Source organism: Corvus hawaiiensis, chromosome 26 (assembly GCF_020740725.1).
Source record: "Corvus hawaiiensis isolate bCorHaw1 chromosome 26, bCorHaw1.pri.cur, whole genome shotgun sequence".
NCBI classification, from domain to species: domain Eukaryota; kingdom Metazoa; phylum Chordata; class Aves; order Passeriformes; family Corvidae; genus Corvus; species Corvus hawaiiensis.
In genome coordinates this window covers 38,203,903-38,218,696 of record NC_063238.1, presented here as the reverse complement: position 1 = coordinate 38,218,696, position 14,794 = coordinate 38,203,903, and the positions used below count along the sequence as shown (strand labels likewise).

At 38.7% G+C, this 14,794-nt stretch overlaps 1 protein-coding gene across 3 annotated transcripts in view; it reads left to right on the top strand.

Annotated features, from left to right (window-relative positions):
- Positions 1–14,794, top strand: part of ZFAT (zinc finger and AT-hook domain containing) — a 76,795-nt gene that overhangs the window by 27,007 nt on the left and 34,994 nt on the right. For all 3 annotated transcript variants that reach the window (XM_048286599.1, XM_048286600.1, XM_048286601.1), the window contains exons 5-8: positions 4,339–4,489; positions 4,763–6,228; positions 7,424–7,656; positions 14,089–14,176. In XM_048286599.1, coding sequence (XP_048142556.1) covers positions 4,339–4,489; positions 4,763–6,228; positions 7,424–7,656; positions 14,089–14,176 — 1,938 coding nt within the window. The remainder of the gene's footprint in view (positions 1–4,338; positions 4,490–4,762; positions 6,229–7,423; positions 7,657–14,088; positions 14,177–14,794) is intronic.

The window sequence follows — 14,794 nt, the reverse complement described above, 5'->3', positions numbered from 1 at the left end:
AGGATTTTATCTGTAATCTATGAACACTTGGCTCCTTCTTCCATCGAAATTTTTGCGCAGTGGGGAAGAAGTGGAAGAATGTAATTTTGCTTACTATTTTGGCACTGACTTAATTTAACTGGTGGCAGTCTTTTCTCTTAAACTGATAAAAGTCTTTTTTGTTTAAGATAATTTCTGTTCTCTAGCTCATGGAATGATGGTTGTGGGTTTATGACGCATCTGAATGGATTTAATGTCAAACAAAATGAGCCTCTCAGGGCAAGGAGGAGGATTGGTACTTTCCTTTTTCATAGTCTTTCAAGTCTTGGTCAGTAAGTACAGACTGCTGTCACAAGCAAGTGCTGTTCTCCAACCTGTTTCCTGCCCTTTGGATCGTTGTGCCAACTTGTTGATGCACTTTTGTAATAAAACATACTAGAAAACTCATATTTGCAGAAGGAGAGATATGGTCTAGAGTTTAGGCAGATCCCCTCTCTAATCCTCTTCATTTCATGATCTCCTGTGCTGGTACTTTTCAAGCATCACCAACATGTAGTTGAATGGAGGCTGGAGAAAAGATGCTGTCCTTTTGCTGACTGAAAGCAAATATCGAATTAGGCAAGGTTAGGAAAATTAAACCTTTCCCCTCTGAATGTGAGCAGGTGTTTATGTTATCACGGTTTTACAGATTGATTTAGCTCAGCCAACCTAATGTCCAGCTGTTGAAAGGGTTAGGAATCTTCATCCCCTCATACACAGGTCTGAGTTTTTCTTTTTTTTTGTCTGAATTAAAATGTGTTCAACCTCATGGTGACCTAACCTATTAAATGGTCTTTTTGCTTTTTTTGAGCTTTGTTTTGGGGGTTAGGGATAGGTTTACATGGAGACCTTTGGGGATTATGGGTAGGGTTGGTTTCTGGTGATTTGACTTTCAGAGCTGTCTTACCATGGATCATACACGTTTGGACCACATTCCTCAGGATACTGTAGAAGCTGGAAAAATACATTCCTTCAAAAAGAGATTGTAAGAAACAAATACTTACTTAATACCCATAGGACATTATTTTAACTATACAGACCAGAGTACCTACATTGTGAAGATTTTTTTCTTTTAAACTTCAGCTAAAGTCGTTTTTTAAAACAAAAGTAGTTGGTCTAGTTGGATCAGTTGTCTCTAAAATCAGCTTGCAGCATCTATACAGGAAAGAAATAAGACACTTATTGTGTAAAGTCTCATGGATTCTGACAGTTATTGAGCTGGTGTTTGCATCTAGATGATCATATTTAATATATATCAATTAATTTGTCTAAATCCCATCTTGAATGCATTTATATTTTCATTCTCTGTGACACTGTGCAGTAATTGTTCCATAATTTAATTACACGTGGGATGAAAGGGCATATTTCTTTATTTTAAGTCTGCTGACTTCTTACTGAACTGTTCTTTTGTGGGTTGTGAGATAATGATGATTCACACCTTTTTTTCACAGTATTGCTAATTTTAGAGGTTTTTCTGATATTTCACTTTCAGTTCTGTCTTTTGCATGCTGAAGGTCGCCAAGTCCTGTATCCCTTTCTCAAACAAAATACCTCTGATTTTGTCTTTGTTACTGTTTTCTGGTTCTTCTTTATCCTTTTTTGTGATCCGTACTTGAAGCTTCAGGAGGTTCGCAGAATTTAGTTGAATTAGTAGGAATTTGGTTGATGTTCTTTCCTGGTGTATCTCTGATCCATTCTTAATAATTCTGTTACCTTTTAGACTGTTGATAAGTATTGGAGAACTCTGTAGTGAAGGACAAGCTGCTTTGCCAAGGGACAGACTGTGAGAGATTGGAAGGCATCTCTGAGTTTGAGCCAGAGATGAGGCTCACTGGGTAATGCTTATCTGTAGAAGCTGCTGTTAGAATGTCATGAGGAACTCAAATCTTATTCTTCTGAAGGCAGATTTACTTAGATAATATTGACTGAAAAGAGGAAAGCAAAAGGCATAAATAAATTCTAGTGAACTAAAGTTGATTCTGCCTTTAAAATAGAGATGTGATAGTGCTGGAGGAAGGATTTTTCTGAAAGAAATGATCAGTACAGTTAACTTCCTTCCCCCCCCCAAGTATTTATATGCTCTCACTTCTTGAAATGATTGTCTAGGGAAACGGTTAGGAAAACCTTTATCTTCCCTACTGGCATATGATGATTTTGATGAAAAATAAGGCCTTGTGTCTGTTGGCCTTGTTCTTATGCATTTCCCTAGCCCGAATATTGAGGACATTCTTTTGGGATTTGGGACATGTGGGGACTAGGCTGGGTAGGCCCTAGAGGTTTTCTCACTTCCTGGTCATATGCTGTAGTCATTAGTTTGTGATCTAGTGGTGATTGCTGTGGCTGCTGGTCCATTGGTACCCTCAGTCAGCGTCCCAAGTGGATGGAGATATCTCATGTTTCTTAATGCTTCCCTATCTTCTAAGGGTGGGAAGTAGCAACCTCCCACTAGGGGACATGATTGCCTTTTGTGAGCAGGTACTTCATCAGCATGTCTGAAAATCTAGATCTCCCACTTTAGGCTTTTAAGGACATTTGTCTCTCTGTGAACTGCATAGATAATTTAGAGGCAATAACATGAGGATAACCTTGGAGCATTCTGCCCACTCAAAGTATGCAAAATACTGGTGAGTTAGTATTTATCTAGTGAGTATATATTTAGTTCACCCAATTTAGATGATTAAATTTTTATAGTGGTAGTATGAAGGTCTATTAAAACAGTTCAGCAGTCCTTTCAGGAAATGCTCAAACATCCTGAAATGGCAGAAGGGCACAGAAGTGAGTTAGTGTGGAGCATTTAATGAGGATCTTTGTCTCACAGTCAGGAAATGGGAGACCTAGAAGAGGCAACCATGCATATAAAGCAGTTTAAGACCTATTTTCTTTTAACTGAGTCATTCTAAATATAGAATTTGCTTCTATTTTAAGTATTGAAATATTGGAACACTTGTCTGGTGTGTAATGTCTATTCTATCACCTTTATACTGAACCCACTGAACGCATGGCTCCTGTGCTGTAATGACAAGGTCCCATCTCACTGGCCCTACCACAGTGCAATTTGGGAGATGAAATCCTATGGACAACCTGACATTTGTGGGAGGGGGAGGAACAGGAAGAACAGAAGTTTTAATGTTCTGGTAACATTTAGGGTGAAAACTTGGAAGATCGGTTCTGATGAACCTGCAGAATCTTTAGTACAGAACTGAAAGCATTTTTAATAAAATGTAATCCAAAAAAGCTGGTTTTAGATGCAGCCAGTTTAGTGAGCAACAGAGCTATTACAGTTTACTTACCCTGTTTAGTTACAGTTGGCTGATGTCCAGTCTGATAGGGAAAGCTTCAATGGCTTTACACACTCCCAAATGGCCTCCTTTCAAAATATCTCAATTTCCCACTTTAAATCAGTCTGAAGGACCCACAGAATCTCCATCTGTAGACATCCTTGTTGTCTACAGCACTGCTTTCCTCCATGTAATGTCCCTAAGTCTTTCCTGCCATTTGTTGGGTAACCCCCACTGTGGTTTCAGAGATTTTATGTTAATACTGCCTGTATTTTATAAATTATATCTTCAGGAATCTGGTCTTAGTGCATTCAGTAGATCTCCTTCTGCTCCCAGTGGAGACTGAGAAGTGCACTTGGAATGTAGAATCAGAATATCGTGAGTTGGAAGGGCTGCACAAAGATCAAGTCCAGCTCCCGGCCCAGCATAGGACAGCCCCAAGAGTCACACCATGTGCCTGAGAACGTTGTCCAAACGCTTTTTGAGCTCTGTCAGGCTTGGAGCTGTGACCACTGCCCTGGGGAGCCTGTTCCAAACATATTCTTTTATTCTGAGGGATGGCAATATGCCCCAAAATAGAAGGAGTTTAAGGAAATTATGTACAGATTTTTAAGTATAGACTAAACTGTCTTTTAGGTGAAACTGTTTTTTTCCCCAGCCTTATTTGTAAGCTTGGCGTAATTTTTCAAAGGATGTTGTATGAAGCAGAAACAGAAAAATTTAAATTTTATTTAGAAGAGTTACAGTCTTTTAAAGGTGGAAATACTTGGAGGTAGGATCTCTTAGTAGCAGGCATCAAGCACCATGAATAATGCTCCAAACCATCAGTCCTGGCATGTTACTTGAGCAGAACTATGGTGTAAGTACTGATAGCTTCTGGAACTGTGTCCATCATTCTATGCAAAGGAATATAACAACAGAAACTAAAATAGATGAGCTAATGATTACAGAGTTTATTGTTTAATTTACACTTGTATATTATAGACAATGCATGTTTTTAGTATGTGATTTTTAATGAGCATTTTTATCATTCTTCCTTTAGGAGCCAGAAAAATTGTTCCTCTTGAGGCTTCTCCTCATGAAAGTGAAGCCACAACTCCAGACACAACAGTCCAAGACCCATCACAACGAAAAGGATATCAAGAATATGCCATTCAGCAAACCCCATATGAGCAGGCAATGAAAACAAGCAGGTAATTTTGAAGTGCTTATATCTGTGTTCATGCAGAATATGAATGAAGTGCTTCCCCATTCATTTTCATGAAACTGGGGTATTTTTCTGAGCCCTTTAAATAAAGGAACAGCTAACAATAAACTGTAAGTTGTATAATTTAAAATGCCTTTGGAAAACACATTTTTTTAAAAACTAAGCATTTCTGTCCATTATGAATATCTAGGGAAATTCTGACACATTATGTTACCGAGGTTCACTGCTGTAAATATACTGTTTGTTTGGGTTTTTTCAGGTTGGGTCCAACTCAACTGAAGATTTTTACATGTGAATACTGTAACAAGGTGTTCAAATTTAAACACTCCCTCCAAGCACATCTGAGGATTCATACAAATGAGAAACCTTACAAGTGTTCCTACTGCAGTTATGCCAGTGCAATCAAAGCCAACCTGAATGTTCACCTGCGGAAGCACACTGGGGAGAAATTCAGCTGCGATTATTGTACCTTCACTTGTCTCAGCAAAGGCCATCTCAAAGTCCATATCGAAAGGGTTCATAAGAAAATTAAGCAGCACTGTCGTTTCTGCAAAAAGAAATACTCAGATGTTAAAAATTTGATCAAGCATATGAAGGAAACTCATGACCTTCAAGATAAAAAGGTGAAAGATGTTTTTGATGAGCTTCGCTTGATGACACGGGAGGGCAAAAGACAACTTCTGTATGACTGCCATATTTGTGAGCGCAAATTCAAAAATGAACTGGATCGGGACCGTCACATGCTCGTTCATGGTGATGAAAGACCCTTTGCTTGTGAACTCTGTGGTCATGGAGCCACTAAATACCAAGCCCTTGAGCTTCACGTTCGGAAGCACCCTTTTGTATATGTGTGTTCTGTGTGCCTGAAGAAGTTTGTCAGTTCTGTGAGGCTCCGTGCTCACATCAAAGACGTGCATGCAGATCTGCAGGAGGATTCTGTTTTTAACAGCTCTATCAACCAAAGCTTCTGCCTGCTTGAGCCAGGTGGTGACATCCAGCCAGAAGCCCTTGGTGAGCAGCAGACACAAACTGCGGGTGAATCGACTGTCACGAGTACTGATGCTGTTAACACTCCACAGCCATCTGCTTCTAAAGGTGAATTAGCAGCTGCAGATGTAAACCATAATGGTCAACAGAATGGTGATGTAAAAATTGATGCAGTCCTTTCCTTAGAATTTGAAAATCCTGTGGTGAAGAATGTAGCAGAGACGCTGTGTCAGACAACAGATATAGTAGTCCCAGGCATTCAGCCCTGTGTAGCATCAGACTGCTTCCTACTGAAAAATGGTACTGCTGGCCCTGAGGAGTTAAAAGGTTCTCCTCCAAATGAAGAGGCAGTTAATCAGTGCAGTTCTGTAAATGAGCAGGGTGAAGAAATTCATCTTTTACTGTCTGAAGACAAAAGTTTGAGTCAGAACAACACAGTGACTGAGAACCTTCCAGTCCCTGAAGAGAGGATCCAGTCTGCTCCTCCTAGTGAATCAGAAACAAGCAATCCACCCATTCAAAATTTGGCAGAGCGCACAGACCCTTTGGCAGCAGCAGAAGCTGATGCAGCCACCAGCCCACAGGCAGCCTCTTCTAACACAGCTACAGCCAACGGGGGGGGGACTGGATCTGTCGCCTTCATGCAGATCTTGGACAGCTTGCAGAAGAGACAAATGAATACAGAGTTGCGTGAGAGGATAAGGAAGGTTTATGGAGACTTGGAATGTGAATACTGTGGTAAGAAGCAGTAGAGTTATTAGAGTTAGTAGAGTTCGGGATTTTTTAAGTGTTATGCAGTGAGCCATCTTTTTCCTGCTCCTCTGGTTTACAATGTTTGATATATTTGTGTATCTTTGCAGCAGCATTAATTTTGTAGTTCAGTATGGATTCTGGGGTCCAGTGAGATTTGCTTTTTGCTGTACAAATAGTGTGAAATGTGTCAAATCTCCTCAAAAAAACCCCACTAGTGAAATATAGCAAAGCAGTGCTTTGCAAGGCTCAATTTTCTATTGATGTGAAATTTGATAGATTATTTCTGTACAAATGCCTCTCCCCAAGTCATAACTTTCACTGGGGCCAAGCAGAGCAGATTTAGGCATGTGATCAGCATTAGTTCAGCCCATGCTTTAATGCTTGAGCTTCATTATCAGCCTAGTATAAAATTCAGAGTTTTTTTCATATAGTGTAGGAGGATGCATGGTAATATACATTCTGTACAATAGGTACATATATACAGGCATAACTTTGTGTCTTGTTTTGAACCAAGTTCTTTGAGATGAAAATTTTAATTACATGGTATCAAATCGAGACTATCCTGATTGTAATTGTTCGGGTTTTTTAATTTATGGAAGTGGGAATAACACACCATTTCCACTTATTGTAACTGAAAATGTTTGTGTTTACATAACTGGAAAGGAAGCAATTTGGGATTTATTTTGTAGTTTTCATTCTTGAAAAGGGAAAGGAATCAAAGTCTGAAAAAACAAGTTTTTGAAGCACTATAACAATGTACTTTAGATGAATTTCTCTGGGCTTTTTGGTGCCATTATGCCACAAAGGCTTTTAAGAAGGAGTAACATGAAAGAAAGTAACAAAAAATATTTTGACAGTCTCTTTATGTACAGTTGAATTCAGATTCTTTGCATAGGAGAGCAGATATAAAGGACTTTTTATTTAGGAAAATAAATACATTGATATGTATTAAAGTTGCCCTTGTTAGGCTGTTTCAGGACATATAATCTTTTTAGACAAAGGTTGGTTTTGTAAACATATTTTCAGTAGCGAAGGGTCTTTAGACAAGTTTTCATTAAAGACAAAAGGGATGGAATTCAAACAGGGTGTTTTTGCCCTGAAAGAAAATTGGTTATTTTTTTGAATTTTTCACTAACAATTGTTTAGGAATCACTTTCTTCATGTCTAATTTAATTTTCAGGCAAGTTGTTCTGGTACCAGGTGCACTATGACATGCACGTCCGTACACACACTCGAGAACATTTATATTACTGCTCCCAGTGCAATTATTCTTCCATCACCAAGAACTGCCTTAAGCGTCACGTCATTCAGAAACACAGTAATATTTTGCTGAAATGTCCCACAGAACATTGTGACTACTCCACTCCAGATAAATACAAGCTCCAAGCACACCTTAAAGTTCACACAGATCTGGTGAGTAACAAACCGAATGCCGTGTTTGCCTGAATTCAGTGTCTTCAGAGTGTTTGGAGTTGTGTGGTAATACTTGAAGACATAGCTAAGGGTTCTTGCCTGTGTGCTCTCTACACACTTCTGGGAATACCTGATTTACAGCAACTGGGTAATTGGACCTTCTCAGCTGTTTCCAGGAGAGTATGTCTGTATCCATTTCTTCTCTTTGGTTTTCCCAGTAGTGCCAGATCCTTTGGGGTTTGAGAGAGTAGAAAAACTTGGTACTGTTGTTACTTTCCTTCATTTTATGAGCCTGAATTCCCTTCCTTCATAAATAGATGACGTGGGTAAAATGAAAATATGTTCCTCTTAATTGCTAGAGACTGAAGATATTTAAGTTGTTGAAAAGGATTTTTTTTCTCCTAGTATCTCCAACTAGTTGCAGTTGAACATCTACCATTTTCTGTTGTGTTTACAAAGACAAAGAGATCACATTTTAAAGGTTCCTGTCTTATTCAGACAGCCCTCCAGCTCAGACTGACTTGTGCTAAAACCAGGTCTTGGTAGACTATTGATCACTATTTTCAATAGTTAAAGTTACTTCAAAGGTATTTGGAAGAGAACAACACTTCACTTCCTACTTTTCTTAATCAGTTACTTTAGGAGAACTTCAAAAACCAAACAGAAGAGATGGCACAAAAAGGAACATCTTTCCTCCTTGTGTCCTCCCCTTCTGTAACTATCTTAAATAGAATCTGACTTAGTTATGAAATATGCAGAACATTCGCATAGTAGACATTCTATTTGGATGCATTTGAATTCATGATGTTTGTAATGCCTATCTGATAGCAAAAATCTGTGTAATTGGTGTCTAAGAACACTTAAGAAAAAAGAGTCTACAATTAGCTCTCCTATATCCTTCCATAAGTACCTGTTTTTCAAGTATGATGAATGTCCAACAGCTCCCACAAGAAGGATCATTTTCATAATACTAAATAGAACTGAGAAAATGCCATGTCATAATTATGTCATAATTAAAACCAGTGTGACAGCAGGATCTTTCAGAAGCATGCTTACTGATGGTTACTGTCAAATATATTTATTTAAATGGATTCAAAAATTCGTATATTAGAATTTACTGAGTAGCTAAATTTGGCAGTTCTCATATTGGCCTTTATGACCACTGCTTGGTATGGTATATTTACTGCATGCATAGGTCACTGAGAAGGGCCACTTCTTCAAATATATAATTATGCACAGTTAAATGTGGAAATCTACTTTAATTTTAATTTGAAAAATCAGTTCTTAATAAATACTAAAATTAAAACTTCCCTGGAGACAGACAGTATTGAAATCTCAGTTCATTTCCTTGTATGCGTGCATATCCTTCATCACCTCCTTGCTGGCTGCATTTCAGCTGGATCCCTGCATTATTTGGTGAAGAAGATAAATGATGGGTATTGAAAAGCAGCTTTCCCTTCATCCTTGTCACTCGCTGTATATCCACCCATCTTACTCTCTATGCAGCACCCAAGTCTTGCACTGAATGTGGGATTGGTTATTCCCTGACAGATAATGATGGGGTGTCTGCCTCTTGCCTTCTCTATTTGCTATACTTTGTTGTTACAGGGAAGATTTTTACTTTTGAAGCCTGGGAATTGAGGCTTGGCTTGATTCAAAATCAAAACTTTGTATATATTCTCTGATTTTCAGTACTCATCTTTTGCTCCTAGAGCTTTTATAGTGGGTTTTGACATTTATTGGCATTTATTGAGCTCTTCAAAAGTTCAAACCATGACATGACCAATCACTTCAATGACGTGGGAGCTAGGAAACGGCTGGGCAGTTTCAAATTGCTTTAGGACAATTTACATTATGAATGAGCTCATGGTAGCATTAAGGACAGGATGTGGAACTAAACAATGCTGATGTAGGTACCAGAGTTTGTTTACAAACCCCAGTGGCTTTTGCCATACTCAGTATGCTGAGCAGATAAACAATCACAGAGAGGTTTGTCTCTGAAAACATTTTAAGTCTATGTATGTAATTGATACTGCAACATTAGCACCTCAATAAAACTGTAGTTCAGACCCAGAACCACCACTCGTTATTAGGTGCCTACGTCTGCTTTCATGCACATTTTGGGATGTAAATTATTCTTGTCTTTGGAAGGATGCTTAGAAGTTCCATTATGCTGTTGACCTTTCAGGTAATAGTGTAGCTGTCAGTAGGATGTGAGATGCTTGAGCTCTGATGGCTTATTTGCCCTTCCTGAGGAGAGTAAATTTTCACATGGTCACTGGTCTGACTGTGTTACCTTTGCCTCTGGAGCAGTGCTGCTGTGCAGTCAAGAATGCAAGGTACTGCAAAGGGAAGCAATTAACAAAAACGTCTCTGATCTAATGAGCGGGGACTCCATTGGAAAACAGTTTTTGCTCTTAGTCCTCACTTCCATATTGAATATCAGCTTGGCATTTCTTTTTACTAGTGATTATGTCATGAAAAAATGCTTCAGTAGTGTATGCAGGTGCTTGTCATTTTGTGAGCTGAGAGTTCTGCTGCTTGCCAGACTTCAGAAAAGTTTGTCTAAGCATTTGCACATTTTTCTGTAGCCGCCCTCACACGTGTGCACAGCTGTCTCCTAGGTACATCCACATCCTTTTAGCTGAGTTGCATTTTAATAGGAAATCACTTTAATTCAGGAATCTTTTAGGAAAATTTTAATTTGAACATCATGACAACTGCAGTGAAGATTTCTGGAGGTCTTCACTCCTCAGAAGTGTAACTCGGGTCTAATTCTGATCCCATAGGTGTTAGGAATTAAATTTCTGTTGGTCTGAGTAGATGTGGGAGTAGGCTTTGGCCCTCTATTCCTCTACAAAATTATGCAATCAGATATGTTAATTGAGTTGTGTGAACTTTTCCTGGAAATGCTCTGTGAGTGCCAATATTTAGCAGAGGGTTTTAATTTTTCTTTTTGTGACTGTATACTTGTACACCTCCACCTTGAATTATCTTGAAACACATGCCTCAGAGAAATAAAATTCTCTTCAGAGCATTATAAATGGGTAATGCAATATAGCTGATGCTTTCTTAGCACAATTTTAATTCATTTCTATAAAGAGAAATGCATTGTGATTATTATGTAAGTGATCTTATTTTATAACAAAACAGCATAAACAAGAAAATTTGTGATAGCTTTAGACTTACTTATTTTCACTAGGTTTAAGGATACTTACGTACCTAATTAAATTCCTGTTTTATGGAATGTAAACAACACTTTCAGTCAAAAAGCTACCTTTATTTAGGAATTACTTTAAGTTTCTTATATTTTCTCAAATTGGCTAATAGGGGTGTTGAGCAAATACCAGGAAGTGATTGACTTCGAAATTTAAATAGCTGATTGGAATATGCAGCTGGTCTCTAACAAAGGTAGATCCAGCTCTCTCCATGCTTTGCTTCTGTTCATGTCCTTCAGAAAAATCTTCAAAGGCATTTAAAAGGCAGGCACTCCAGTAAGGCATAGGATAAATAACTTTCGTTATTACCAGAGGAAAACTTGCATGCTGAGAATGTGATTAAGGTATTACTGCAACGTCAGGCTTCAAAGGGCTTCTGTCATCACCTATGGCCAGGGCCCCTGAGAGATGGAGCTGTGGTGCGGGAGACCTTCTCTAGGGCTCTCTGTTGTGGTCTGGGTGCTCTGAAATATCCATTTGCAACAGAGGATTTTTAAAAGCTGTTTTGAGAGTGATGGGATTACACTGAAGGGCTCGCACAAGCTCTCAGGGCAGTGACAGAAGAACACTTCAACATTCCAAGCTAACAGCATGAGCTCTGTGGCACTGGCCTGGATACCCAGCAAGGAAAGGTTTGGTTTTCTGGAGCTTGACAGAGACACTTTGAAGGGACTCAATGCTTGTAGGCACACTCTGTTTGTTACACTACAAAAGATAACCCTTTTGAAGATGACTTCTGCAGAACTTGGTGTAGATAACTTTTTAACTGCTTGAAAAAAGCTCTTGGGGTTATTTCTATATTGAAAAATTTTGTAACCATTGTCTTGTGAAAAGATGTGTTCTCAGCCCCTATCCATTCATGTTGCTCTATAGCTCTTGATGCATTTACTGATTATTTTGATTTTTCCTCTAAGGTTTATAGCCTTGCCTTCCTCAAGAATATTATCAGGAATGTAAAGTTGTAGTTAACAGCACTTCAGTTAAAGTGGTGTGTGTGTGTAGTGGAGTGCTGAATTTTTTTCTTATTTAACATTTGTCTCAGTGTTTTGGTCACACTGAGAAATACTTAATTCAGTGAGTATTAAAGACCAGCAACACCCAACTGTACATTAAAAGTATACTATTTTTTTTCCTTTATTTATTGTATATTTTGAAATCAGATACATAGCACATTTGAGGAACAGACATCTGTCAACAAATTTTAGCTCAAGAGCCCCTAAGTGATACTGTGCTGGTTTTTTTTATGTGTGCCAAATTATGAATGTGATAATGCAACTCCATCTTTGAAAAGGTGCAAACATTGCTATGGAGCTTTGTTATGATTAATCTACCAATCTTTATTGGAGTAATGTGTTAAGGTAGAAATCCAAAATCATCAGTAGCAGATTTAGTAGTAGGTTATATCATTTGAGAGACCCTAATTCCACAAATTAACAGCTCTTTTTCAAGGTTTTGTCAGCTTTGTAGGCTCCTTGAATCTCTTTCAAAACTTGGCTAGTATTCTCTGTTGTTCTGTTTTTTTTTTACTTGAGATTCTTAGGGCTTAAAATGTTGACAGCCCCAACTCCATCATAGCAAGGCCCAGTCCTCAGAGTGGTAATCCTTTCGTAGCTGCCATCCCCAGTCCCTGTTGCAGGTTTTCTCGCAGGAGCAGATGCCTGTCAGCTCAGGCAGAATCCTCCTTGTGCCAGTGCCATATTAATGGCAGTGAGAGCTCCATATCCTACGGTCGTGGGAGTATTTATTTCTATTTCAGCCCAAGAGTTCTAGGGCTACTGCTGGTTTTAAGTTGTACATACTTCAACGTAGGGATTTGTTTCTCAGAAGTGCCTGATACTGACTGCAGATGCTGCATCATATTCTAAAACCTGTCTGCCATGAAAACCCATCAATTTTTGCTTTCCTTTCAAGGGAGATGTCCATTTACAGCTGCACAACAGCAGCATCTGGACGATAATGACCCCCTTGTACAGTCCTCCTTGCTATTCAGAGGTGCTCTTTGGTCAAAGGTCAGAAACTGGTAGAGTCCAGGACCCTTAGCCTCCTGTTATCTCCAAATTTCTCATTCATAACACAGGGTTCTGTCTCTTTTTGATCAGTAGTCTTCCTTCCACATTCTTCAAGAAGTATTTCTGTCCTCCTGAAATAAGTACTGAAGTGTCTGTTCTGTGGCTTCAGCTCAGCTTTTCAGAGTTCTCTGTAGTTGGGTAGCTGCACCTCTCCAACCAGGTAATGCGTTACCTGTGCACCAGGACTGACTCGACTTCCTCCATCTGTGGTTTTGATAATTTACTCATAAATTAATCCACTCAGTGCAGAGGTGACTAGGAGCCACTCATTTGATTGAGCATCCAGTGTCAGCAGGTGCTTCTGGAAAGATCAACCTCTCCAATTTATATAATAAGTGGCAAGGTTTAACTTGAATTGGATAATGTACCAATTAATAGAGAAAAGTCCTACATTTTTATGTGGAGTCAGATGCATTTGTAAAAAGCATGAAAACTGCAATTAGACTAAAATTTCATATAGGAAGAAATTTTATCAAAACTCTCCAGTTGAACTTGATTGATAGTGTTAAATCTGTTATAACATCAGAAACACTGAGAAAATTCCACAGTAGTCTGTAAGTCTTTAAATCAAAATGGTAGAATAAGACTTTTATCAGTAATTCGTAAAATGCTGAATATTTATAAAGTAGTTAGAAATGTAGGCACTGAATAAAGTAATGGTATCTGTCATTGTTAACTCTGCTGCTCAATTTCAGGCCATATTATAAATCCACATGGTGGTGGCTGTCTTCAGCAGGGTAAGATCTGATCCTTAGGTTTCAGAAGGGTCGACTTGTGGGGAAAAAAAAAAAAAGAGAAAAATCCTAAATATTACTGCTTACATTAAATACATTTTCTTCTATTACGCGACTTGATTTTTCGACTCCTGATTTTCTACACAGTTAGTCAGAAGATAATGGTTACATTTATTGTGCATATTCTCATCTGCTGTAACTTGGAGCCCTGTATTCATGAGGATTAATGATGTGCTTAGATTCTTTTAATATTTCTCCTTCACTTATTTCACTATAAATGCCTTCATTTTTTCCTTAAAAACCAAACCTTGAATTATAACTTTGTTGAGAACCATGTATTACTGAATAATGACTATAGTGATTATACCAGTAGACTGATAATGCAATCTCTTTCTTTCTTTCTCATTTAAGGATAAAAAGAGTTATTCCTGTCCTGTGTGTGAGAAGTCATTTTCTGAAGATCGACTTATAAAATCTCACATCAAGACAAATCACCCTGGTAAAAAAAATCAAGGAAAATTTCTCAGTCTATTGCAGTGAATGGATAAGGGTTTAGAATGAGCAGTGTAATGTGATTATATTCCTAAGAAAGAGAAGAGTCTATTTTTAATTCAACGGGTTTAGAGTAAGAATTGTGTTGGTTTTGCAGGTGTTAGAATTTAGAGTGAAAAATGTTACTGTTTGAGCACGTGTGTTGTGGAGTGTCAGGTAATTGTGCTAAGAAATCTGTCTTCATCAGGCAAAGGGTGAATTCAAATTAAGCATTAGGAGGTTTGGGATCAGGCATGTAGACATCCTGTAGCAACCCAGGAGGTGTAAAATTCTCACTGGCCTTACATGACTTGACAGAAATGCATTTAGTGGTCATTATTTGTCTGTGGTGACTGATGGGAATGCAGAGCTGGCCCTGTGTGTGCCCAGGTCCTGTGGGCTGGGCTGTACCCCCAGGGCCAGCTGGAGTCTGCAGCAGGGCTCCTGCTAGAACCAGCTGGGCTGTGGTGTGGCCAGTAGTAATCTGGAGCTGGCAAGCTTGGCTGGATCCAGCAAACTGCTCCAAGTTCTGTTTATACCTTGCATTCTGGTGCCCTGATTTATCAGTGCAAGTACAAGATACCAT